At 38.8% G+C, this 27,927-nt stretch overlaps 2 protein-coding genes across 6 annotated transcripts in view; one reads left to right on the top strand and one right to left on the bottom strand.

Annotated features, from left to right (window-relative positions):
• The window catches only part of RCHY1 (ring finger and CHY zinc finger domain containing 1), a 53,516-nt gene extending 52,482 nt beyond the window's left edge, over positions 1 to 1,034 (bottom strand). For both annotated transcript variants that reach the window (XM_025289895.3, XM_006059653.3), the window contains exon 1: positions 742 to 1,034. In XM_025289895.3, coding sequence (XP_025145680.2) covers positions 742 to 831 — 90 coding nt within the window. In that variant the 5' untranslated portion in view covers positions 832 to 1,034. The remainder of the gene's footprint in view (positions 1 to 741) is intronic.
• Positions 929 to 27,402, top strand: THAP6 (THAP domain containing 6). 4 transcript variants are annotated; one of them, XM_006059650.3, is made up of 5 exons: positions 929 to 1,066; positions 1,966 to 2,068; positions 13,102 to 13,309; positions 17,637 to 17,762; positions 24,873 to 27,402. In XM_006059650.3, exons 2-5 carry the CDS (start codon positions 1,989 to 1,991, stop codon positions 25,122 to 25,124), a joined length of 666 nt encoding a protein of 221 aa, XP_006059712.1. In that variant the 5' UTR covers positions 929 to 1,066; positions 1,966 to 1,988; the 3' UTR covers positions 25,125 to 27,402. The 4 variants fall into 4 exon arrangements, with proteins under 4 accessions (XP_006059712.1, XP_006059714.1, XP_044801717.1 ...); XM_044945782.1 differs by having other exon boundaries at positions 1,056 to 1,444; XM_006059651.3 differs by lacking the exon at positions 929 to 1,066 and adding an exon at positions 1,220 to 1,521.
• Positions 27,403 to 27,927: the final 525 nt, after the last annotated feature.

Below are 27,927 nucleotides of genomic sequence, written 5' to 3'. Positions count from 1 at the left end.
ATTTGTCCAAAGAGCAGTCATGTGAAACAGCCTCATTACCAGACTAGATCATTCATTCACCTTGAATTGTGAGGTGAGGAGAAATAAACTTTTTATTCTTTAACTCACATTACTACTGGGTCTTTTTGTTACAGCAACTTAGCTTTACCCTAACTAGTACCTCAAAAAGTCTCTAGGCCAGTAAGCTAACCTTATATTATACTTTCCAGTACACTGTGAACTTTAAGATCCACTCATTCCTTTAGACTTCCTATGTCATGACTACCATAACATAGTTCATTCCTTCCGCTTACGTTTTCTGCCTGGCAGACTTACGCCTACTCACGCTAAAATGAAGCTGGCAAGCTATAAAACTTATTTGAGATTTAAGTGTATTCCGAATCTCCACTCGCTTACCCGCCTTCTATTATTTCATCACACACCTGAAAGTGATCCTGGGAAAAGCCAGCACAGGCCCGGGGCTACCTCTGTCTACTTCCAGCCCCAAAAGACTAAATAAATGAACCCCGATAGGCAAGGCCAGGTTTTTGCCAAGCAAGAACTTTGCTTGCAAACTACAACACAAAGGTGGGGCCGTGCTCGCCTTGACAAAACACGCTCTTTACGGCAAGAAGCCAGTCACAGGTAAAGTTATCCTGACAATAGCTTAGCCCTACAACAAACTTAAGCCCAAGCTTCACCTCCGGGGCCACTCCATCCCCAGCCCGGCGGAAGCTCTTAAGAACCCAGTGAAATCGTCACCTTCAGGAGACATCCCCTGTCATAATGCTCGCAGCCCCGCCGCCTTTGGGCTTGCCCGCGGGCGCCATCTTCCAGCGCCGAGAAAGCCATCGCCTCCACCTCCCCTCAAACTCCACGACCCCTTCCCCCAGGCCAAAAGCTACGCTCAGGGAAGCAGCGCCGCTCTAGCCAACCCCGTCCTGGCTGCAGCAGCCTCCGAAGCCAAGATGGCGGCAGGGCACGTGACCCGGGGCAGCCGGATTTCCGGCGCCCGGGACCACGGGGCGGAAGCGAAAGGAGGCGCAGTCTCCGTTGTCGTCGTTAGTCGCTTCCTTCACCGCTAACGGTAATAATTCTTAGGTTGTCTCCCCCTTTCCCCCCATCGCTACCCGCCCACAGCCTGGGCGCGGTTCGGGGCGAGGAGGACCGCAGCGGCGCGGAGACGTCCGGTGGCCCCTGGAAGGGCCGCTCTCCGGCCGCAGCGACACCTGTGACAGGGCGACCCCTCCCTCTCCCTGGAGCTGCGGTAGCCTCGAGAAAGGGGCGGAGCTCTTGCCTGGCCTCCCGGCTGGGAGCGAATCCTAGCGCGCGCGCGGCGACGGCCGAGTAGCCAGGCGCTCGTCAGCGACCCGAATGCCTTTTTGTCCCTTTCTTCATTACTTCCTCTTCATTCCTTCAGTAGTGTATTAACATTTACTATGTGCCAGTCACCAGCTACGCCATGGGAAGGAAAGTGACCAAAAACGGTTCTGGGAACTCAGACTGGTGAAGGAGAAAGTCCACAGACACCCTGAAATAAATGTAGGTTTACAGCTTGGAGAAGTGCTAGGAAGGGGAAGTGTGTGTTCCAAGAGAGCTAGTACTAGAGGGAATCGGACTTAATCGGGTGTCAAGAAAGGTTTCCCTGAGGAAGAAACGCTTGAGCTGCGAGCTCAGAATGAGCATTCTAGGAGACATCAGTGTGCCAGGATCTGGTGACAGAGGGAACACATGCCTGTAAGAAGCAGTGGGAAAGAAATGTACCCCGCCCCTGAAACTGACATAAGGCCTAGCTGAATATGACCTGCCTTGTTAAAGAGTCAAACCCCTAGAAAATTTTATGAGCAGAGCTGCGGGTTTTGAAAGAAAACATTTGCCTTTGGCTTTCTAACCTCATGTAATGTTACGTGGAACGTACTGGGAAAGGTAAATATGTACCCCTTAGCTTTGAAGTTACTGACGCTTGCCCCCTTAATTTTCTTTCAGTTCTCGTGTGAGTTGCTGAAACCATGGTGAAATGTTGCTCGGCCGTTGGATGTGCCTCTCGCTGTTTACCAAATTCCAAGTTAAAAGGACTGACATTTCACGTGTAAGAGTCTGCTGTAGTTAAGCCAAGTACTTTTTGACTGTTAAAAGAAGCAAAAGACAGGTCTACTTAAATCTTCAATTTTGCAGCCAGTTGCTTTACCCCTGAGCTATACCCCCTAGATCTTTGATTTTGAACTTTAGTTCTCAACTCCTTTTTTAATAACCTTTTTAATTGAATTTGAAGTGACAATAATAATTTTACATTTTTATAATTAGTTCAGAAGCTTAAGATACCTGCAAAGGTATCACAGATTAACAAAAATATCATCAAACCTTTTTGCTAATATTACTATTTTGCATTGTAACATACCTTCAAAGAAATTGTGTTGTTTACATGTAGTTTACAATCCAAATCAAGGATCTCTGCTCAAATATATTCTGTCCTTTAGAAATAAATCAGGATTATGTTTATGTTGATGTTTAAAAATAGATCAAGCTTATGTTACAGAGAAAAAGGTATAAATTACTACAACTTCAGACCAAGTTTAGCTGTACTGCAAATAAATCACTTCAGTTCAGTTCAGTCGCTCAGTCATGTCCGACTCTTTGCGACCCCATGAACCGCAGCACACCAGGCCTCCCCCACCTCCCGGAGTTTACTCAAATTCATGTCCATCGAGTCAGTGATGCCATCCAGCCATCTCATCCTCTGTAGTCCCCTTCTCCTCCTTGCCACCAATCCCTCCCAGCATCAGAGTCTTTTCCAATGAGTCAACTCTTCACATGAGGTGGCCAAAGTATTGGAGTTTCAGCTTTAGCATCAGTCCTTCCAATGAACACCCAGGACTGATCTCCTTTAGAATGGACTGGTTGGATCTCCTTGAAGTCCAAGGGACTCTCAAGAGTCTTCTCCAACATCACAGTTCAGAAGCATCGATTCTTAGGCGCTCAGCTTTCTTCACAGTCCAACTTTCACATCCTTACATGACCACTGGAAAAACCATAGCCTTGACTAGACGGACCTTTGTTGGCAAAGTAATGTCTCTGCTTTTGAATATGCTATCTAGGTTGGTCATAACTTTCCTTCCAAGAAGTAAGCATCTTTTAATTTAATGGCTGCAATCACCATCTGCAGTGATTTTGGAGCCCAAAAAAATAAAGTCTGACACTGTTTCCCCATCTATTTCCCATGAAGTGATGGGACCAGATGCCATGATCTTCATTTTCTGAATGTTGAGCTTTAAGCCAACTTTTTCACTCTCCTCTTTCATCTTTCATCAAGAGGCTTTTTAGTTCCTCTTCGCTTTCTGCCATAAGGGTGGTGTCATCTGCATATCTGAGGTTATTGATATTTCTCCTGGCAGTCTTGATTCCAGCTTGTGCTTCTTCCAGCCCAGCGTTTCTCATAATGTACTCTGCATATAAGTTAAATAAGCAGGGTGACAACATATAGCCTTGACGTGCTCCTTTTCCTATTTGGAACCAGTCTGTTGTTCCATGTCCAGTTCTAACTGTTGCTTCCTGACCTGCATATAGGTTTCTCAAGAGCCAGGTCAGGTGCTCTGGTATTCCCATCTCTTTCAGAATTTTCCACAGTTTATTGTGATCCACACAGTCAAAGGCTTTGGCATAATCAGTAAAGCAGAAATAGATGTTTTTCTGAACTCCCTTGCTTTTTCCATGATCCAGCAGATGTTGGCAATTTGATCTCTGGTTCCTCTGCCTTTTCTTTTTTTTTGCATATATACATTTTATTTCTTTTTTTTCTTTTTTTTTTAATTTAAATGTATTTATTTTAATTAGAGGCTAGTTACTTTACAATATTGTATTGGTTTTGCCATACATCAACATGAATCCACCACGGGTGTAAATGTGTTCCCAATCCTGAACCCCCCTCCCACCTCCCTCCCCATACCATCCCTCTGGGTCATCCCAGTGCACCAGCCCCAAGCATGCTGTATCCTGCATCGAACCTGGACTGGCGATTCGTTTCTTTTATACATGTTTCAATGCCATTTGCCCAAATCATCCCACCCTCACCCTCTCCCACAGAGTCCAAAAGACTATGCTATACATCTGTGGCTCTTTTGCTGTCATGCAAACAGGGTTATCATTACCATCTATCTAAATTCCATATATATGCGTTGGTATACTGTATTGGTGTTTTTCTTTCTGGCTTACTTCACTCTGGATAATAGGCTCGTTTCATCCACCTCATTAGAACTGACTCAAATGTATTCTTTTTAATGGCTGAGTAATACCCCATTGTGTATATGTACCACTGCTTTCTTATCCATTCATCTGCTGATGGACATCTAGGTTGCTTCCATGTCCTGGCCATTATAAACAGTGCTGCAATGAACATTGGGGTACACGTGTCTCTTTCAGTTCTGGTTTCCTTGGTGTGTATGCCCAGCAGTGGGATTGCTGGGTCGTATGGCAGTTCTATTTCCAGTTTTTTAAGGAATCTCCACACTGTTCTCTATAGTGGCTGTACTAGTTTGCATTCCCACCAACGGTGTAAAAGGGTTCCCTTTTCTCCACATCCTCTCCAGCATTTATTGCTTGTAGACTTTTGGATCGCAGCCATTCTGACTGGCGTGAAATGGTACCTCATTGTGGTTTTGATTTGCATTTCTCTGATAATGAGTGATGTTGAGCATCTTTTCATGTGTTTGTTAGCCATCTGTATGTCTTCTTTGGAGAAATGTCTGTTTAGTTCTTTGGCCCATTTTTTGATTGGGTCGTTTATTATTCTGGAATTGAGCTGCAGGAGTTGCTTGTATATTTTTGAGATTAGTTGTTTGTCAGTTGCTTCATTTGCTATTATTTTCTCCCATTCTGAAGGCTGTCTTTTCGCCTTGCTTATAGTTTCTTTTGTTGTGCAGAAGCTTTTAATTTAAATTAGATCCCATTTGTTTATTTTTGCTTTTATTTCCAGTATTCTGGGAGGTGGGTCATAGAGGATCCTGCTGTGATTTATGTCAAGAGTGTTTTGCCTATGTTCTCCTCTAGGAGTTTTATAGTTTCTGGTCTTACGTTTAGATCTTTAATCCATTTTGAGCTTATTTTTGTGTATGGTGTTAGAAAGTGTTCTAGTTTCATTCTTTTACAAGCAGTTGACCAGTTCCCAGCACCACTTTTTAAAGAGATTGTCTTTTCTCCACTGTATATTCTTGCCTCCTTTGTCAAAGATAAGGTGTCCATAGGTGCGTGGGTTTATCTCTGGGCTTTCTATTTTGTTCCATTGATCTATATTTCTGTCTTTGTGCCACTATGATACTGTCTTGATGACTGTGGCTTTGTAGTAGAGCCTGAAGTCAGGTAGGTTGATTCCTCCAGTTCCATTCTTCTTTCTCAAGATCGCTTTGGCTGTTTGAGGTTTTTTTGTATTTCCATACAAATTGTGAAATTATTTGTTCTAGCTCTGTGAAAAATACCATTGGTAGCTTGATAGGGATTGCATTGAATCTATAGATTGCTTTGGGTAGTATACTCATTTTCACTATATTGATTCTTCCAATCCATGAACATGGTATATTTCTCCATCTATTAGTGTCCTCTTTGATTTCTTTCACCAGTGTTTTATAGTTTTCTATATGTAGGTCTTTAGTTTCTTTAGGTAGATATATTCCTAAGTATTTTATTCATTTCGTTGCAGTGGTGAATGGGACTGTTTCCTTAATTTCTCTTTCTATTTTCTCATTATTAGTGTATAGGAATGCAAGGGATTTCTGTGTGTGAATTTTGTATCCTGCAACTTTACTATATTCATTGATTAGCTCTAGTAATTTTCTGGTGGAGTCTTTAGGGTTTTCTATGTAGAGGATCATATCATCTGCAGTGAGAGTTTTACTTCTTCTTTTCCAATCTGGATTCCTTTTATTTCTTTTTCTGCTCTGATTGCTGTGGCCAAAACTTCCAAAACTATGTTGAATAGTAGTGGTGAAAGTAGGCACCCTTGTCTTGTTCCTAACTTAAGGGGAAATGCTTTCAATTTTTCACCATTGAGGATAATGTTTGCTGTGGGTTTGTCGTATATAGCTTTTATTATGTTGAGGTATGTTCCTTCTATTCCTGCTTTCTGGAGTGTTTTTTATCATAAATGGATGTTGAATTTTGTCAAAGGCTTTCTCTGCATCTATTGAGATAATCATATGGCTTTTATTTTTCAATTTGTTAATGTGGTGTATTACATTGATTGATTTGCGGATATTGAAGAATCCTTGCATCCCTGGGATAAAGCCCACTTGGTCATGGTGTATGATCTTTTTAATGTGTTGTTGGATTCTGATTGCTAGAATTTTGTTAAGGATTTTTGCATCTATGTTCATTAGTGATATTGGCCTGTAGTTTTCTTTTTTTGTGGCATCTTTGTCAGGTTTCGGTATTAGGGTGATGGTGGCCTCATAGAATGAGTCTGGAAGTTGACCTTCCTCTGCAATTTTCTGGAAGAGTTTGAGTAGGATAGGTGTCAGCTCTTCTCTAAATTTTTGGTAAAATTCAGCTGTGAAGCCGTCTGGACCTGGGCTTTTGTTTGCTGGAAGATTTCTGATTACAGTTTCAATTTCAATGCTTGTGATGGGTCTGTTAAGATTTTCTATTTCTTCCTGGTTCAGTTTTGGAAAGTTGTACTTTTCTAAGAATTTGTCCATTTCTTCCACGTTGCCCATTTTATTGGCATATAATTGCTGATAGTAGTCTCTTATGATCCTTTGTATTTGTGTGTTGTCTGTTGTGATCTCTCCATTTTCATTTCTAATTTTATTGATTTGATTTTCTCCCTTTGTTTCTTGATGAGTCTGGCTAATGGTTTGTCAATTTTATTTATCCTTTCAAAGAACCAGCTTTTGGCTTTGTTGATTTTTGCTATGGTCTCCTTTGTTTCTTTTGCATTTATTTCTGCCCTAATTTTTAAGATTTCTTTCCTTCTACTAACCCTGGGGTTCTTCATTTCTTCCTTTTCTAGTTGCTTTAGGTGTAGAGTTAGGTTATTTATTTGACTTTTTTCTTGTTTCTTGAGGTATGCCTGTATTGCTATGAACTTTCCCCTTAGCACTGCTTTTACAGTGTCCCATAGGTTTTGGGTTGTTGTGTTTTCATTTTCATTTGTTTCTATGCATATTTTGATTTCTTTTTTGATTTCTTCTTGATTTGTTGGTTATTCAGCAGCGTGTTGTTCAGCCTCCATATGTTGGAATTTTTAATAGTTTTTCTCCTGTAATTGAGATCTAATCTTACTGCATTGTGGTCAGAAAAGATGCTTGGAATGATTTCTATTTTTTTTGAATTTACCAAGGTTAGATTTATGGCCCAGGATGTGATCTATCCTGGAAAAGGTTCCGTGTGCGCTTGAGAAAAAGGTGAAATTCATTGTTTGGGGGCGAAATGTCCTATAGATATCAATTAGGTCTAACTGGTCTATTGTATCATTTAAAGTTTGTGTTTCCTTGTTAATTTTCTGTTTAGTTGATCTATCCATAGGTGTGAGTGGGGTATTAAAGTCTCCCACTATTATTGTGTTATTGTTAATTTCCCCTTTCATACTTGTTCACATTTGTCTTACATATTGCGTTGCTCCTATATTGGGTGCATATATATTTATAGTTGTTATATCTTCTTCTTGGATTGATCCTTTGATCATTATGTACTGTCCTTCTTTGTCTCTTTTCACAGCCTTTGTTTTAAAGTCTATTTTATCTGATATGAGTATTGCTACTCCTGCTTTCTTTTGATCTAATTTGCATGGAATATCTTTTTCCAGCCCTTCACTTTCAGTCTGTATGTGTACCCTGTTTTGAGGTGGGTCTCATGTAGACAACATATATAGGGGTCTTGTTTTTGTATCCATTCAGCCAGTCTTTGTCTTTTGGTTGGGGCATTCAACCCATTTATGTTTAAGGTAATTATTGATAAGTATGATCTCATTGCCATTTATTTTATTGTTTTGGGTTCGAATTTGTACACCGTTTTTGTGTTTCCTGTCTAGAGAATATCCTTTAGCATTTGTTGGAGAGCTGGTTTAGTGGTGCTGAATTCTCTCAGCTTTTGCTTGTCTGTAAAACTTTTGGTTTCTCCTTCATATTTGAATGAGATCCTTGCTGGGTACAGTAATCTGGGCTGTAGGTTATTTTCTTTCATCACTTTAAGTATGTCTTGCCATTCCCTCCTGGCCTGAAGAGTTTCTATTGAAAGATCAGCTATTATCCTTATGGGAATCCCCTTGTGTGTTATTTGTTGTTTTTCCCTTGCTGCTTTTAATATTTGTTCTTTGTGTTTCATCTTTGTTAATTTGATTAATATGTGTCTTGGGGTGTTTCGCCTTGGGTTTATCCTGTTTGGGACTCTCTGGGTTTCTTGGACTTGGGTGATTATTTCCTTCCCCATTTTAGGGAAGTTTTCAACTATTATCTCCTCAAGTATTTTCTCATGGTCTTTCTTCTTGTCTTCTTCTGGGACTCCTATGATTCGAATGTTGGAGCATTTAATATTGTCCTGGAGGTCTCTGAGATTGTCCTCATTTCTTTTAATTCATTTTTCTTTTTTCCTCTCTGATTCATTTATTTCTACCATTCTATCTTCTACTTCACTAATCCTATCTTCCGCCTCCGTTATTCTACTATTTGTTGCCTCCAGAGTGTTTTTGATCTCATTTATTGCATTATTCATTATATATTGACTCTTTTTTATTTCTTCTAGGTCCTTGTTAAACCTTTCTTGCATTTTCTCAATCCTTGTCTCCAGGCTATTTATCTGTGATTCCATTTTTATTTCAAGATTTTGGATCATTTTCACTATCATTATTCAGAATTCTTTATCAGGTAGATTCCCTATCTCTTCCTCTTTTGTTTGGTTTGGTGGGCATTTATCCTGTTCCTTTACCTGCTGGGTATTCCTCTGTCTCTTCATCTTGTTTATATTGCTGAGTTTGGGGTGGCCTTTCTGTATTCTGGCAGTTTGTAGAGTTCTGTTTATTATGGAGTTTCCTTGCTGTGGGTGAGGTTGTACCGGTGGCTTGTCAAGGTTTCTTGGTTAGGGAAGTTTGTGTCAGTGTTCTGGTGGGTGGAGTTGGAATTCTCTCTGGAGTGCAATGAAGTGTCTAGTAACAAGTTATGAGATGTCAGTGGTTTTGGAGTAATTTTGGGCAGCCTGTATATTGAAGCTCAGGGCTGTGTTCCTGTGTTGCTGGAGAATTTGTGTGGTATGTCTTGCTCTGGAACTTGTTGGCCCTTGGGTGGTGCTTGGTTTCAGTGTAGGTATGGAGGCGTTTGATGAGCTCCTATCGATTAATGTTCCCTGGAGTCAGGCGTTCGCTATGTTCTCAGGATTTGGACTTAAGCCTCCTGCTTCTGGTTTTTAGTCTTATTTTTACAGTAGGCTCAGGACTTCTTCTTCTATACAGCACTGTTGGTAAAACATCTAGATTAAAGATGAAAAGTTTCTCCACAGTGAGGGATACCCAGAGAGGTTCACAGAGTTACATGGAGAAGGAGGAGGGAGTTAGAGGTGACCCGAATGAGATGAGGTGGAATCAAAAGAGAAGAGAGCAAGCTAGCCAGTAATCACTTCCTTATGTGTGCTCCACAGTCTGGACCACTCAGAGATATTCATGGAGTTATACAGAGAAAAGAAGAGGGAGGAAGGAGACAGAGGTGGCCAGGAGGATAAAAGGGGGGAATGAAAAGGAGAGAGACAGATCCAGCCAGTGATCAGTTCCTTAAATGTTCTCCACCTTCTGGAACACACAGAGATTCTGAGAGTTGGGAAGAAAAGAGAAGGGGGAGGGAAGAGACAGAGGCGACCTGGTGGAGAGTCCAAAGGGGGAGAGAGCAGTCAAGCCAGTAATCTCGCTCCCAAGTAAAAATGGGTACTGAAGATTGGGTTCTTAAAGGTACAAAATTGATAACAAATACTGAAAAGCAAAGATTAAAATTCTAGAGTAGAGGTTGGATTTTCAAAAATACAATATTAAAGAAAAGAAGAAGAAAAAAAAATAAAAGTCCAAAACAAAAATTATTAAAAATATATATATGAAGTTTGCTTCATATATATATATATATATATATATATATATATATATATAAAATTCTTTTTTTTTAAACTAATAGTGGGTTATAAAAATTAAAATTAAGGGAGTAATAGAGGACTTAAAAATTTTTTTAAGTTAAAAGAGAAAAGAATGATAGTAAAAATAGTAAAAAAATATATCTAGGACTTTGGTGGTGGTGTGGGCAGTGTGGGGTCAGTTCATTTTCGGATAGTTCCTTGGTCCGGCTTATATTTCTCAAGATCTATAGGCCCCTTCCTATGTAGTCAGTACTAACTACAGGATTTTAATCTATTGCACTGTCACTTCCAAGGCAGTTCCCTCGGTTTTAGCTTCTTCTGTTTGCTGGTCTCTTCAGTGTCTGATTTCCGTCCTGATACAAGGAGGGCGGTGGTGGACACTTTTTTTAGGCTCACTTGTTCAGTCACGCTGTGGGGAGGGACACTGCAAACAAATAACACTGGCATGTGCTCACAGTGTCTCAGCCACACTGGGCCTGCCCCCGCTCACAGAGTGTGCACCCTCCCTGCCCACACAGCTCAGGCTCTAGGTTTCTCCACCCGGAACCGTCCGAGGCTGGCCCTGGGCTGCATGCACCTCCCAGGTCTAAGCCTCTCGGGTTCAGGTACTCGGGTAGTTCTCAGAGGCACAGACTCAGTTGGGCCTGCATTTTGTGCCTTCCCAGCTCCGAGCAGCTCGGGTGATGAGGTCTTTGGCGAGCGCGGTCACTGCAACTTATCGCCTCTCCCATCCCTGCTGCTCGGTTTTCTTGGTGTACAACCGGCGCACCTTCTCAGGCGGATGATGACTGTCCAGAACCCCAAGAAATCTTAGTTAGCAAAGAAGCCTGCTTGCAGTTTGGTAGATAATGTCTCTCTGGGGCTGCGATTGCCCCCTTCTGGCTCTGGCTGCCTGTCACCGGAGGCGGATGGTCTGCAGCCGGCTAGTTCTGTTTTGTTCTGTGCGCAGGCCTGGTGGTGTCTTAGGGCTTTTCACATGGTAGCTATCCCAGTCTGGTTTGCTAGCCCAAATTAGTTCGCTCTGATTACCCTCAGGGCATTCAGACCCGCTCCTTACTCTAAGCAATGCAGCCCACGCCTCCCTGCCCAGCCCCCGCTTGGTAGTGGCGGGTGCAGGCGTCTGGGCTGCTTCTCCACTGGGGGAGTTACCGTTGGGCTCGTAATCTGTGGGTTTTAATTATTTACTTATTTTTCCTCCCTATTATGTTGCCCTCTGTGCTTCCAAGGCAAGCCACAGACTCGGCAGTGAGAGTGTTTCCTGGTGTTTGGAAACTTCTCTCTTTTTAAGACTCCCTTCCCAGGATGGAGCTCCATCCCTACCTCTTTTGTCTCTTTTTTTTGTCTTTTATATTTTTCCTACCTCCTTTCAAAGACAATGGGCTGCTTTTCTGGGTGCCTGATGTCCTTTGCCAGGATTCAGAAGTTGTTTTGTGGAATTTACTCGGCGTTTAAATGTTCTTTTGATGAATTTGTGGGGGAGAAAGTGGTCTCCCCATCCTATTCCTCCACCATCTTAGGACTGCCCCCTCCTCTGCCTTTTCTAAAACCAGCTTGAACATCTGGAAGTTCATGGTTCATGTATTGCTGAAGCCTGGCTTGGAGAATTTTGAGCATTACTTTACTAGCATGTGAGATGAGTGCAATTGTGCAGTAGTTTGAGCATTCTTTGGCATTGCCTTTCTTTGGGATTGGAATGAAAATGGACCTTTTCCAGTCCTGTGGCCACTGCTGAGTTTTCCAAATTTGCTGGCATATTGAGTGCAGCACTTTCACAGCATCATCTTTCAGGATTTGAAATAGCTCAAGTGGAATTCCATCACCTCCACTAGCTTTGTTCGTAGTGATGCTTTCTAAGGCCCACTTGACTTCACATTCCAGGATGTCTGGCTCTAGGTCAGTGATCACACCATTGTGATTATCTTGGTCATGAAGATCTTTTTTGTACAGTTCTGTGTGTTCTTGCCACCTCTTCTTAATATCTTCTGCTTCTGTTAGGTCCATACCATTTCTGTTCTTTATCAAGCCCATCTTTGCATGAAATGTTCCCTTGGTATCTCTAATTTTCTTGAAGAGATCTCTAGCCTTTCCCATTCTGTTGTTTTCCTCTATTTCTTTGCATTGATTGCTGAGGAAGGCTTTCTTATCTTTCCTTGCTATTCTTTGGAACTCTGCATTCAGATGCTTATATCTTTCCTTTTCTCCTTTGCTTTTCGCTTCTCTTCTTTTCAAAGCTATTTGTAAGGCCTCCCCAGATAAATCAAGATGGTCCTAATTTAGTATTTTAGTCATTCTTCTGACAGCATAGGAAAGAAGGAGCAATAAAGTTTAATAATTATTCATTTGCTTAAGTTTTATTTTGTTGCTTTTGTGCCAGGCACTGTGCTATGTGCCAAAGAAAGATCTCCCAGCTACTTTGCTAAGTATAAGGAAATAAAAAATGAACATGTGTACCCCACTTTATTCCAAAAAAGACTTGAACCAGCTTGGAAAATTGGAAAGATATGGCTATTAACCTCCAGATCTCAAAATGGTTCTGATCTCCAAAATTCCAAAGTCCACAGGTGTTCTCTGCATTCATTCACCAAGCATTTATACCCTTGTTTTGTATTAAATGTTGTACTAAACAACTTTTTGATGTTGATAGAAGATTGGAACTACAAGTGTCTCTGTTCATCTGGGATAAATTCATCAGATAGGAAAAGGCCCAAGTGATATTCTTCATCATCTATAGATGAAGAAAAACCTTCAGTTGTGAATTTTACTCTAAGGTATTAAATGTCTTTGGAAGCTTTTCTTCTTTATAATATGAGAAAGAATTAAATGAGGGCTATTTTCCTGCAGCATGTTTGGTACAAAAATCTGAGTATTAAAACTGAAAGTTATAAAACCATAAATCACAGTGGTTTCCTAAATATTCCAGTTTCAAGAGTAATAACAAACCAGTTAAAGAGTCAATTTAGGCACAGCCTTTTAATTCAAGTATATGTGTTAAATTAAACATCAATACTTTATGTATTTTTTTTCTAGATTCCCTACAGATGAAAACATCAAAAGAAAATGGGTATTAGCAATGAAAAGACTTGATGTGAATGCTGCAGGCATTTGGGAGCCTAAAAAAGGAGATGTGTTGTGTTCAAGACACTTTAAGAAGACAGATTTTGACAGAAGTACTCCAAATATTAAACTGAAACCTGGAGTCGTACCTTCTATTTTTGATTCCGTATCTCACTCACAGGTTTGTTTATCAGATGCTGCTTACCATCATTACTCACTTTTTATGGACTATTTAAGAACCTTCACACACTTGCTACCATTTTTTACTATTTGCTTATTGATTTGAAAACCATTCTTTAAGTTTTTTTAGATTTGTAAACTGTGTAAGCTTTTCTAAAGAATAGTAAGAGTGTTTTACCAGTAGCCCCTCAGAAATGTTAATATCTGTACCTTACTAAGGTTTGGTGAAGCAAACTTGAGTTAGTATAGCTCAAGATTTGGGTCTAAAAATTGGAGGAATGTTAGAGTTGAACTGAAGTTCCAAGCTGGCAGTGTGCCTCACACTGGAGCAAAAGTCAAGAGCAGAGCCGCAACAGACACAAAGTATACTTTGAGAGCCACATACATTCACACTTAAAGCCTGAGTAGAACTGGAAGGTAGAAAACCAAAAGATGAGAAGGAAAGAAGAGGTCAAAAACAAGAAGATAAAAGGATTGTTTAAGGAAACTCTAGTTGTATTCTGTGGCTTTTCTCAATGATTTTAGTGCCATGGATGAACTCCTTCACCCTCAGTGTCTCTCTTGACTTTGTATACCTGAACACGTACTCACTTTCAGAAACTCTAGAGATTGACTGATTCCAGTGTGGAAAATTCAGGGAGACCCTGTGGTTCCCATACCAATAGGAATGAACATCTATTGAAAGGTGTATCCTTCCTGACAGCTGGAAACAGGAAGCAGTTCAGAAGATCTACTCCCATAGGGGTCTTGGTCACATTTGCAGATGTTTGTACCTCAGTATTTGAGTTATAAAGTGGAAACTGACTCAGCTTCTTCCATGTTAATAAATGTACAGTATCTTCTGCAATTTACTCTAAAGGATTTGTTTCCTATACCATGGTGTCATCTGTAGTGTTAAGGGGACCTTAAAAAATATGGACATAATAAGTCAAATAAGCAATAAATTACTAACTTCCAAAAGTTATTTCCTAATAACAAGGAAATCACAGAATCCAGAAGTAACACTGTTAACACTCCATGTGGATCTTTTCTGTCATTTGTATGTGTATGTTTGTATATAAATACATCTCTATTTATAATTCTTACAGAATATGATTATATTGTATATCCTTTTTATTTGCTTTGCTCTTTTTTTTAACATTCATACAGTGCTTACTGTATGCCAGGCACTAATCTAAGCATTTTACATATATTTTGACTCTTTTAGTCCCCTAAACTACCATAAGAGTTAAATAATCTTATTCTCATTTGACCACTTGAGAAAATTTAGACCCAGAAACTGGAATACATTCTCCAAGTTACACTGCTGTTAAATGGCAGAGGCTGGATTTAAACCCAGGTATTTTAGCTCCAAAGTTCACTCTTAACTATTATAATATTTTCCATAATGTTTAATATTTTTCTTTAACAATGGCTTTCAAATTTAGTCTACCTAAATATTATCCAGGGAGCTTGGCTTAAAATGCAGAATCCTAACCACCTGTCCCAAAAAATTTGATTCAGCAAGTTTGCTTTGGAGTCTAGGATCTGCATTTTCTAATAGGTACCCTGCATGATTGTGTTGCCGCTCAGTGGATCACATTTTTAAGAGAAACGTATATGGAACATCAATTTTTTTTTTTAACTAAACTTTATACTGAAGTCAACATCAGTTCAGTTCAGTCGCTCAGTCGTGTCCGACTCTTTGTGACCCCTTGAATCGCAGCACGGCAGGCCTCCCTGTCCATCACCAACTCCTGGAGTTCACTCAGACTCATGTCCATCGAGTCAGTGATGCCATCCAGCCATCTCATCCTCTGTCATCCCCTTCTCCTCCTGCCCCCAATCCCTCCCAGTATCAGAGTCTTTTCCAATGAGTCAGCTCTTCGCATGAGGTGGCCAAAGTACTGGAGTTTCAGATTTAGCATCATTCCTTCCAAAGAAATCCCAGGGCTGATCTCCTTCAGAATGGACTGGTTGGATCTCCTTGCAGTCCAAGGGACTCTCAAGAGTCTTCTCCAACACCACAGTTCAAAAGCATCAAACAAATGCACACATCATAAGTGTATAGACCATTGGACTTTCACAAAGTGAATACACTCATGTAACTCCTCTCAGACCAAGATGGAGAAAGTTATCAATGCCCCAGAAGCTTCCCTCATGCCCTTTCCCAGTCTTTACACCATTGAAAGTACCACTATCCTGACTTTTATCACTGTCAGTTATTGTAAATGGAGTCATATAGTACATACTCTGTTCTGTGGCTGCTTTCACTCAACATTTTGCTCTTGTATTTCATCCACATTGCAGCATGTGGTACTAGTCCATGTATTTTCTTTGCACTATAATATTCTATTGTATTTGTTGTTGTTCAGTGCTAAGTCATCATGTCCAACTTTATGTGACCTCATGAACTTCAGTGCACCAGGCCTCCCTGTCCTCACCATTTCCCAGAGTTTGCTCAAACTCATGTCCATTGAGTTGGTGATGCCATCCAGTCATCTCATTTTTTGCTGCTCCTTTCTTCTCCTACCCTCAATCTTTCCCAGCATCGGGGTCTTTTCCAGTGAGTCAGCTCTTCACATCAAGTGGCCAAAGTTTTGGAACTTCAGCTTCAGCATCAATCCTTCCAATGAATATTCAGGGTTGATTTCCTTTAGGATTGACTAGTTTGATCTCCTTCCAGTCCAAGAGACTCTCAAGAGGCTTCTCTAGCACCACATTTCAAAAACATCAGTTCTTCAGCACATTGTATAAATAAACTATAATTTCTATTCTACTGTTGATGAACATTTGGATTTTCACTTTGGAGCTATTATGAATGGTGTAACTATAAACATTTTTGTCCATGCCTTTTGATGCACTTAAATGTACACATTTATACAGAGTATATGTACATTTCTGTTAGAAGTGGAATTGCTGGATCCTAGGATCAGCTTGAGTAGATATCACCATAGTTTTCCAAAGTGGTTTTACCAACTTATACCCCCACCATCAGCTTATAAGAGTTCCTATGATTCTATATACTTTCTCATATTTAGCGATATCATCTTTACAGTACATTTTTAATGACCATATAGTGATTGACCAGTGTATGGACAATAAATACTTTATGTAATCAATCCTTTCCATTGTATATAGATTATCATCTTTCACTGTTTTAAAAGGCATTAGAATGAACATTATTGTAGTTGAATCTATGTATATATCCTTATTTCCCCAAACTAATTTCCTGGATATAAAATAGCTAGACCAAAAATTACACACATTTTTAAGTCTTTTGCTTTTGATACAAGCCTCCCAAAAGCCCATCGTAAAGTTTGTATCAGTCTGCTGCCCTACTAATAGTTATGCATTAAAATGTCTGTCCATCCTAATCCTCAGTGTAAGTTGTGTTTTTAACCTTTGCTGAAATTGATAGGCATAGATGACATCTTATTGTTTTAATTTATCTTTGAATATTAGTGCATTTATGCATTATTTCCTGTGTTCATTAGACAGTTTTACTTCTTCTTTCCTGAATAACTTATTCAAGTCTTCTAGTTTTATCTTTTTCTAAGCTGTTTTGTAACAACAATAGATATTGAGGATATGAATCATTTAACTATGTAGCAGTTACTTTTTGTTCTTTGTCTTTAGTTCTAATTATGGTGTTGGTTTGTTTTGTGTGAAATACATTTTTTAAGTAGTCCTATATTTTCTCTTGTGCTATCTGATTTAAGATTTTATAAATATTTCCCGTGTATTTTTCTACTTCCTCATTGTTTTCATTCTTACATGAATTTTCATTATATAGAAATTCATTGTGATTTACTGTACATAAAGGATATAACTTTTTCATAATTAGTTCATTTTTCATGACTTATAGCCTTTCTCCACTTATTTAGAATGTCATTTTTTATCCTGAAGGCTCTTATCTACATGATCTACTCATATTTTTCTTAAGAGAATAGTCTTCTGACCCAAGGCTAGAACCCATATCGCCTGTGCCTCCTGCTTGGCAGGTAGATTCTTTACCTCTGAACCATCTGGGAAGCCAAGAGAATAGTATGCTATCTTAAATATTGTTACCTTGTAGGATATTTTTAATACCTTGTAGGATATATCTTCCCTCATTATCATTCTTTTTTTTTTTAAGGAAAATTCATGTTTCCAGGTAAAATTTAAAGTTATTTTAGGGAAGTTCCTTTAAAGTAATCTCAGTGAATTTAAACTTTACTGACTTTTAAAAGCAATTTCCACTAAAAAAATATATAATAATTTTACTACAAAAAGCTAAGAAGGTTAAAAATTTACAAAAGGACAGAAATATCTACAATGATTGATTAACAATTAACTATTCTTAACAGGGGAAAAGAGAAAAGCTGCATTATAGGAAAAACTTCACCCTCAAAGCCCTTCCAGTTACAAACCACAATCACAAGCTTGTTGATACTTCCTCGTGTGTTGAAGAATTCCAGTCCCAGTTCATTTTTGTAAGTAAAATTACTGGGCTAAAGTTGATATTTTTAAGATGAACATGCCCTCTCTGTTAGGATTAAGCTTTTTAAAATCTTACTGAAAAACTAGGAGTTCATGTTTTTGAGATTTTTTTTTAATATGTGTAATAACCAAAAGTAGTATTGCTTCCAAGGGCCATTATAATTTATATATACGTATTTAATTCAAAGAATGCTTTCACAAAAATATTTCAATCAGTCAGTTCAGTTTAGTTCAGTTGCTCAGTTGTGTCTGACTCTTTGTGACCCCATGGACTGCAGCACGCCAGTACACCTGTCCATCACCAACTCCTGGAGCTTGCTCAAACTCATGTCCATCGAGTCAGTGATGCCATCCAACTGTCTCATCCTCTGTCGTCCCCTTCTCCTCCTGCTTTCAGTCTTTGCCAGCATCAGGGTCTTTTCCAATGAGTCAGTTCTTCACATCAGATGGCTAAAGTGTTGGAGCTTCAGCTTCAACATCAGTTCTTCCAGTGAATATTCAGGACTGATTTCCTTTAGGGTTGACTGGTTTGATTTCCTTGCAGTACAAGGGACTCTCAAGAGTCTTCTCCAACACCACAGTTCTAAAGCATCAATTCTTCGGTGCTTAGCTTTCTTTATGGTTCAATTCTCATATCCATACATGACTACTGGAAAAACCATAGCTTTGACTAGATGGACCTTTGTTAGCAAAATAATGTCAACCAATAAAATACAATAAATAATTCCTCCCTTTAGTTATTGGTATTGTAGGTTCTATGTGGAAATATCTAATTTTAAAAATAGTTATGTCTTTAGGTTTTCTTGAAGGACTATCATACACACACAGTATTGAAGCTTGCATTTATTTATTCATCTGATTGCTTTTTCATGTTAGAATCAGGCCTGGAATCCAGATCTGTTTTACTATCTTAATTACTATAGTTTTATAATAATGCTTAAAATCAGGTAGTGTTTATCAGTGTTAAATCTTCCAACTTTCTTTTTCAAAGTTGTTTTGGATAGTCTTGGTCCTTTGCATTTTTATATGAATTTTAGAATCACTTTCATAAATTTCTACAAAATTCCTGCTGGAGTTTTGACTGGTATTCTGTTGAATCTACAGATCCATTTGGGAAGAATTGACATCTTAATAATACTATTTTAAGTCTTCCAGCCCATCACTTCATATATTTAAACTTTTAAATTTTCTTAGCAGGGTTTTGTCATTTTCAGTGTACAGTCTTTCATTTTTTTGGTCAGGTTTATCCCTAAGTATTTTGTATGTTTGGATGCTATTATAAATGGCATTGTTTTAATTACTGTTAGTATATGGAAATAAATTGACCTTTGTATATGAATCTTGTATCTGTCAAACTTGCTAAACTCACATGTTAATTATCAAAGCTTTTTTGTAAAGGCTGTCAGGTTTTCTACAAAGATAATCATGATGTCTGTCATTAAAAACAGTTTTAATTCTTCTTTTCCAATGTAATACCTTTCATTTCTTTTTCCTGCTTTATTGCCTTGAACCTATTATTCACCTTGAACCTCCAAGGGTATGCTGAGTAGAAGTACTGAGAACTGATCTTTATGCTTTGCTCCTGATTTTAGGAGGAAAGCATCAGTCTTTCACCATTGAAGATATTCATATGATGTTAACTGTGGATTTTTCATAATTGCCCTTTATCAGACTGAGGAAGTACCTTTCTATTTTATTCTTTCAGTTTTAGTGAGATATAGTCGACATACATCACTGTATAAGTTTAAAGTGTACAGTAATGATTTAATTTACATTCATCGTGAAGTGATCATCACAGTTAAGTTTAAATGAAGATCTATCATTTCATATAAGCAAAACTAAGAATTAGAAAAAACTTACAATGTGTGAGTTGAAAAATATATTGGAGAGAATTAATGGCATGTTTGAAGGCAGAAGGACAAGGGGACAACAGAGGATGAGATGGTTGGATGGCATCACCGACTCAATGGACATGAATTTGAGTAATCTTTGGGAGATGGCGATGGACAGGGAGGCCTGGCATGCTGCAGTCCATGGGGTCGCAGAGAGTCGGACACAACTGAGTGACTGAACTGAAATGAATGGCATGTTAGATATTTCAGAAGAAAGATTAGTTAAGGTAAAGATATAGCAATGGGAACTATCCAGAATGGACTACAGAGAGAAAAGGAAATGTTTAAAAAATGAAAAACATGAACAGAGCATCAGTGAGAAGTGGCACAACTTCAGACAGCCCAATATACATGTAATTAGACTCCCCAAAGGAAAAGGAAGAAAAGTTGAAATAGAAAGGAATATTTGAAGAAATCATGCCATAATTTTTCCAGGTTTGCTAAAAACTATAAACCCACAGATAAAAAGCTCAGCAATCCCAAGCACAAGAAACATGAAGAAAACTAAACTAGGCTACATCATAATCAAATTATTCAAAACCATTGGAAAAGAAAATTCTTATGTCTTGATAAAGTAACCCCTTTATTATTAAGAAATGGCCTTCTTTATCCCTGGTAATATTCTTTGCTCTGAAATCTACTTTGTCTGATAGTAATATACCCACCGTAGTTATCTGTTATTAGTGTTATCCTAGTTGAAACCTTTAGTTTCAACCTATTTATGTCTTTTTGTTTTAAGGTGTGTTTTTTCTTGGCGGCATGTACTTTAGGGTCTTGATTTTTTTAATATAACTTGGTTATTTATAATCACTAATCTTTTCTATATATAATTTCTGCCTTTTATTTGGATTATTTAAACAATAATAATATGATTATCATATTACTTTATATCAAATTATCTAATGGGATATGGTTTGGTTTAAATCTGTCATCATACTTATTTCCTATTCCATTTTAGTCTTTGTTCTCATTTTCTTCTTTTTTTGTCTTCTTTTCAATTAATTAATTTTTTTTATAATTCCATCTTATCTCCTTTTTTTTAATTCATTCACCATAACTGTTAGTTGCTTTTGGGTCTATAACATCCATGTTTAACTTAGCACAGGCTACATGATAAGTAATATTATTCCACTTAGTGTACAGTATACATATCTTACCATAGTATACTTTTATTTCTCTTCTCCAGCCTTTTTGCTACAGCTGTCATACATTTCACTGTACATATGCTATGAACCACACATTACATTGATATTATTTTTGTTTAAGCAGTAAATTATCTTTTAAAAAGATTCAAATAATAAGAAAAAAAGGTATATGCTACCCATGTAGTTGCCACTGCAGGGCTTTTCATTCCTTCGTGTAAATCCATATTTCCATCTGGTATCATTCTGTCTGAAGGACTTAACTTTAATACTCCTTAGAGTGCAGCTATGCTGGTGATAAATTCTTTCAGCTTTTATAAAATCATTACTTAGTCTGCTAAATAGTCATTATTGAGTCTGGAAAAATCTGAACAATCATTATTTAGTCTTCATTTTTGAAAGATATTGACAAATTCTGGGTTGACAGTTTGGGAGTTTGTTGTTTTTAGTTTTTTTAAGATGTTGCTCCACTATATTCTCATATGCATGCTTGCTAATGAAAAATCTACTATCATTCTTATCTTTTTCCTTTGCTAAAAATTTTTCTTTGCTGCTGCTGCTGCTAAGTCACTTCAAGTCATGTCCAACTCTGTGCTACTCCATAGACAGCAGCCCACCAGGCTCCCCTGTCCCTGGTATTCTCCAGGCAAGAACACTGGAGTGGTTTGCTTTGCTAATGGTTTTAAATAATTTGATTATACCATAGTTTAGCTTTGTTCATGTTTCTTATGCTTGGGATTTATTGTTTCTTTATCTGTGAGTTTATAGTTTTTATCAAACTAGGAAAAATTTCAGTCATGATTTCTTCAAATAGTTCTTTCTTCCTCAACGTGTCTTCCTTTTCCTTTGGAGAGTCTAATTATGCGTATATTGGGCTGTCAGAAGTTGTGCCACCTCTCACTCATGCTGTTCATTTTTGTGTGTTTTAAATACTCTCTTTTCTCTCTGTAGTCCATTCTGGATAGTTCCTATTGCTGTAGCTTCACCTTCACCAATCTTCTGAAATTTCTAATCTGCCATTAGTTCTCTTTAATATATTTTTCACCTCACACATAGTAATTTTTAAGTCCAGGTGTTCTATTATATTCTTTTTTATGTCTTTCATGTCTCTGCTTAACTTTCTAACATATATGATACAGATTAAATAATTTCATTAATTTCCTTGTCTAATGATTCTAACATTTGCTAGTTCTGGGTTGGTTTCTATGGATTGGTTTCTCTGTTATTATGGCTCATATTTTCTGCTGTTTTACATGCCTGGTAAGATTTTGTGTGCCACTTACTATGGATTTTACTTCACTGGATGCTGGATATTTTTGTGTCCTATATGCTTGAGCTTTGTTATGAGGGTTAGTTATTTGGAAACAATTTGGTCCTTTCAGGTTTTGCTTTTTTTAGCCAGGACCAGAACAGTGCTCAGTCTCAGGCTATTTGTTCTCCACCACTGAGGCAAGACTCTTCTGTGTTCTCTGCTCAGAGATCAGATCAGTCGCTCAGTCGTGTCCGACTCTGCAACGCCATGAATCGCAGCACGCCAGGCCTCCCTGTCCATCACCAACTCCCGGAGTTCACTGAGACTCATGTCCATCGAGTCGGTGATGCCATCCAGCCATCTCAACTTCTGTCGTCCCTTTCTCCTCCTGCCCCCAACCCCTCCCAGCATCAGAGTCTTTTCCAATGAGTCAACTCTTCGCATGAGGTGGCCGAAGTACTGGAGTTTCAGCTTCAGCATCATTCCCTCCAAAGAAATCCCAGGGCTGATCTCCTTCAGAATGGACTGGTTGGATCTCCTTGCAGTCCAAGGGACTCTCAAGAGTCTTCTCCAACACCACAGTTCAAAAGCATCAATTCTTCACCGCTCAGCCTTCTTCGCAGTCCAACTCTCACATCCATACATGACCACAGGAAAAACCATAGCCTTGACTAGACGAACCTTTGTTGGCAAAGTAATGTCTCTGCTCTTGAATATGCTATCTAGGTTGGTCATAACTTTCCTTCCAAGGAGTAAGCGTCTTTTAATTTTAAGCCAACTTTTTCACTCTCCACTTTCACTTTCATCAAGGGGCTTTTGAGTTCCTCTTCGCTTTCTGCCATAAGGGTGGTGTCATCTGCATATCTGAGGTTATTGATATTTCTCCCGGCAATCTTGATTCCAACTTGTGTTTCTCCCAGTCCAGCGTTTCTCATAATGTACTCTGCATATAAGTTAAATAAACAGGGTGACAATATACAGCCTTGACATACTCCTTTTCCTATTTGGAACCAGTCTGTTGTTCCATGTCCAGTTCTAACTGTTGCTTCCTGACCTGCATACAAATTTCTCAAGAGGCAGATCAGGTGGTCTGGTATTCCCATCTCTTTCAGAATTTTCCACAGTTTATTGTGATCCACACAGTCAAAGGCTTTGGCATAGTCAATAAAGCAGAAATAGATGTTTTTCTGGAACTCTCTTGCTTTTTCCATCATCCAGCGGATGTTGGCAGTTTGATCTCTGGTTCCTCTGCCTTTTCTAAAACCAGCTTGAACATCAGGAAGTTCACGGTTCACATATTGCTGAAGCCTGGCTTGGAGAATTTTGAGCATTACTTTACTAGCGTGTGAGATGAGTGCAATTGTGCTGTAGTTTGAGCATTCTTTGGCATTGCCTTTCTTTGGGATTGGAATGAAAACTGACCTTTTCCATGAATCTGGTCTGGCTGGTGGGAGTAAAATCTGTGAGCTCAGGGTACTCCTGATCTTTGCTGGCCACTCTTTCCTCAGCCTTGAGCAGTTCCCTGCACACATACTCTGATCTTACTCAGGGCAATACTTGACAGGGAGCTTCTGAAGATCTCCAGGTTCTCCTCTCTCCTATTGATACTTTGTTCTGTAAACTGTAGCCACCTTGGTCTCCCCAAGTACTTTGCACTACCTCCTCAACTCTGACTAACCAGCTCTGCCTGGGTTTCCTCTCCTTGCACTGACGCCTAGAACTCTCTCAAGGCAGTAAGTTGGGCAGTCATAAGGATCATCTCTTTGTTTCCCATCTCAGTCTCTGGCTTCCTTGCCTGATGTCCTTATGTGCAAAACTTTTTTATACCTTCTGGCCGCGTGTTGAGGTCCTGCTACATCTTCTCGTTGCCACTCATGGGCTTTCTCTAGCTGCAGTGAGCAGGGGCTGCTCTTGATCGCAGTGCACTGGCCTCACTGGTGGCGTCTCTCTTGTCGCAGAACACGGGCTCTAGGGCACTTGGGCGTCGGTAGTTGCAGCATTCAGACTCAGCAGTTGCGGCTTGCAGGCCCTAGAGTGCAGGCTTGGTGGTTGTGACACACGGGCTTAGTTGCTCCACAGCATGTGAAGTCTTCCTAGTCTTCTGCCTTAGCAGGCAGATAGCCTTTTACCACCAGGGAAGTCCTGGGTTTCTTTTGTCAATCCAGTTTCTTATTTCATCTTGGCTGAAAGCAAAGTCATTTTCACTAATTTTAAGTAACAGCTTTTCAAAATTATGTCAGTGGTGTTTTTGAATGAAAAAAGTATACCCAACAAACATACCATAACCAAAATAAGTACTGAGCGCTTAAATTATCTCTTTATAAATCCAAGACCAGAGTCCTCTCTAAATCCATAACACCCAGCCTGAGGACCTGCTTCAGTGCTTTCCTGTCATCCCTTATAAAGTGAAATATTCATCAAATAAAGCAATTCCATTAAAAGGTTAAAAATGTAAGTTTTTTGGGTAGGTAAAACTTAAACTTAGCAGCCCACACTTAGGGACCAAAACTGTTATGGTCATGTGAGTGTCATGCTGTTTGTTCATAAGCAGATACCTACCTCCAGGTGAGAAGTGCCTTCCACCCCTAGGATTCTGCCCTCCTTGTGTATGCCAGACCTTAGACAAACAAAGATGGGGACTCTAGGCACCTGAAACATCCCTGTCCTCTCCCTGTGATCTTTGAACAACTCTTAGTATCACCAACTTAAAAATGTTCTCTAAGCATAGTATTCGGAGAAATAACTGAGGCCTAGTTATAATTTTTTTATCTAACTGCTTGTCTGTCTGGTTTAATAACTTAGTGTTTATGTTTTTAGGAACATAGCTACAGTGTGATGGACAGCCCAAAGAAACTTAAGCATAAATTAGATCATGTGATCAGCGAGCTAGAGGATACCAAGAAAAGTCTGCAGAATGTTCTAGACCGAGAAAAACGTTTCCAAAAATCATTGAGGAAGACAATCAGGGAATTAAAGGATGAATGTCTCATCAGTCAAGAAACAGCAAAAAGACTGGAAGCTTTCTGTTGGGACTGCTGTCAGGAGAGCATAGAACAAGACTATATTTAATGAAATAATTTCATGTTATGTTCTACTTAAAATTGGTAAAATTGATACTGGCTTTTAAGAAAATAATTCTCATTTACCATCATTAAATAATGTCCATCATTCCATCATTTAGAGTGCCCTTTGGGTCCTCTGCAGCCTGATGCATTAGAGTTATTATCCAAAGGCTTTTTTAAAAAGATAACGCAAAAATTTTGTGCTAGTTATCATGTTTTGGAGTAACTTGTGAGAGTTATGTTTTTATAGGCCTAAGCTATATGGGCTTCCCTGCTGGCTCAGAGGTGAAGAATCTACCCACATTGAAGGAGACCTGGGTTCAATCCCTGGTTTGGGAAGATCCCCTGGAGAAGGAAATGGCAACCCACTCCAGTATTCCTGCCCAGAAAATTCCATGGACAGAGGAGCCTGGCGGACTACAGTTCACGGGGTCACAAAGAGTCAGACATGACCGAACGATGAACATTTTTAGACCTAAACTAGTGCCAGGTCACTATTTTAAAATGTTAAGAGATCAAGAAAATTCTGTAGGACTAAGGAAATGATTTTAGATCAGCTACATTAAGCTCTAGTAGTCGAAAGTGGACACTTCAGCAGTTTGGCTTCAAAGGAGTATCTTTGCTTATAATACATGGCCATCTAGAATCCAGTTCAAGGTGCTTTTATTATCAATAATACCAAAAGATGTTTTTACAAGGCATCCCATGGTAGGTAACCTTGAGAACAACATAAGGTGCAGATCTTTTGGCTTTTAAGGTTGTTCAGAGCCAAGTTAAGAAGACCCCTGATGAGGCCTTATTTTTTCAATACAGTACATCATTTCTCCTCACTAGGAGCACTTTGATGTGAACCAGCATCACTTTAACAAATTTTTAAAGAGGATCATAAATCTGATTTTTAAATGGTTACTGACAGTTCTTCTGAACATTTTGTTTCATGACTGTTACTTCATCATAAAGGTATATATTCAAAATCTGAATGCCAGTAGTAACTGGATACTTTTAATGTTGTTTTGTATTTTACAGAAAGTAGTATTACTAACATTTTTTTAAGGTACAAAATACAGAAAAAACCATTAAAAATAATGATGTGGCTCTTCTAGTTAAAATAGGAATTAAAAAGAGGGTTATAATATTTTCCTTTAATTAGGAGACAAGATTGCTATCTGAGATTTCATTTAGAGAAATAGATAAGCAACAATTTTAGAATAGCAACAATTTTAGAATAGCTTCTTACTGAATTTACAGAAGAATAACTTTTAGTTATTTTCTGACTGATCCAAGAGTCAGAAATTTAAGTTTATCTCCTGATTTCTTAGTAAAAACAACTGAAATTAGTCATAAATACTGTGCATTAGAATAAAAAGTATTAACCCCAAAACAAATTCTACTTTGAAGCATATGTATATACGTAAACTCCATTCATATGTCTGTGCTATAATAGTTAGAATTTGAATATCAATTATTTCAATATGTTAACTATAAATGAACTGCATTTTGTGTTAAAATGTTCATTATAATTTTATTTGTGTTATATTAATATCAGTAAGGATACAGTCGCTTGAATTTTTATATTCAAGAAATATATAATGCATGTTATATTTTTATGTAAGATGCCAAACCTTCCCACTAAATGGGATTTTACCCACATTTGAAAGATTAGCATTATGCTAAGAAATCACTGAGGTGCTATCTTTTTACTATCTGTATTCTTTAGCTACCCTTTATTTATTTGAGTTATTTAATTGTGCGTTCATAGTGGACATGCTAATAGAAGTTTGGGTATGATCTTAGGTTTTTAAAGTCAGTGGGCAGTGGAGAAAAATAAAAGGATAGATCCAAACACTGTGTGTCCAAATTCTAGATCTCTCCTGGCTGCTTAAAATAAATCAAGCCCAGTAGACCTTTCCAAGAGTCAGCTCCCAGTTTCTGCCACTATCATCACAGTTACCACAGTCACTTTTATTACTGGTATTCCATGTTCATAGTGAACTAAGATTTTGTCTTCTTTTTCATTGGTCTCAGTGTCATTGAGAACGAGTGAGCTGTGGGCAAAGTATTGCTATCGTCAAGAATCCGGAGCTGCCCATTTGCCCTTATGGAGAAAGGATTACCAGTAGAAATGTGACATAACTAGAGTCCTCCCCACCTACCATCCAGGCAAATGCCTGAACGTGTACATACCTCAGTTCCCGATAGCTCAGATATAAAGAATCTGCCTTCAGTGCAGGAGACCTGGGTTCAATCCCTGGGTCAGGAAGATCCCCTGGAGAAGGAAATGGCAACCCACTCCAGTATTCTTGCCCGGAGAATCCCATGGACAGAGGAGCCTGGTGGGCTATAGTCCATGAGATCGCGAAGAGTCAGACACGACTGAGCAACAAACACACGCGCACACACACACACACTGTTCCCAGAGATTCCAGCTTAGCCTGAGGATGAGCCATCCTGTGCAAAACAGAACCAGGCACCCCTCACCCCCATCCACAGGATCCTTAAGCAGCCAAGGTCAACCTAAGGGTTTCACTTTGCTTTCAAGCTTAAAATAGCCTCTGAATCCTGGAGCAAACCATTACACCAGTTCAACCTCAGCACCAAATCAGGTACAATGGACTTGATACAGTGTTTTTCTCATATCAAGTTCAAACCTCTGGAAATAGACTTTGGTTGCTAAAAGATAATCACAGTTATACAATTGTCATTAATTTGAGAAAAGATGAAATTATTAATATTTATATATATATTTAGTCTTAATAAAAAGATAAAAGAAATAATTGAGGGTAAAGAATCCATTATGTATTTAAAAAATA

This window comes from Bubalus bubalis, chromosome 7, assembly GCF_019923935.1.
Source record: "Bubalus bubalis isolate 160015118507 breed Murrah chromosome 7, NDDB_SH_1, whole genome shotgun sequence".
Taxonomy (NCBI): Eukaryota; Metazoa; Chordata; class Mammalia; order Artiodactyla; family Bovidae; genus Bubalus; species Bubalus bubalis.
Note: the sequence above shows the minus strand (reverse complement) of the source record. Positions and strands in the feature narration are given on the sequence as shown.

Coding starts and splice junctions, on each gene's coding strand:
- THAP6 (XM_006059650.3), top strand. CDS start 1,989: ATGGTGAAATGTTGCTCGGCCGTTGGATGTGCCTCTCGCTGTTTACCA. Junction 2,069..13,101: donor AAAGGACTGACATTTCACGT/GTAAGAGTCTGC, acceptor TTTTTTTTCTAG/ATTCCCTACAGATGAAAACA. Junction 17,763..24,872: donor TCCAGTCCCAGTTCATTTTT/GTAAGTAAAATT, acceptor TTATGTTTTTAG/GAACATAGCTACAGTGTGAT.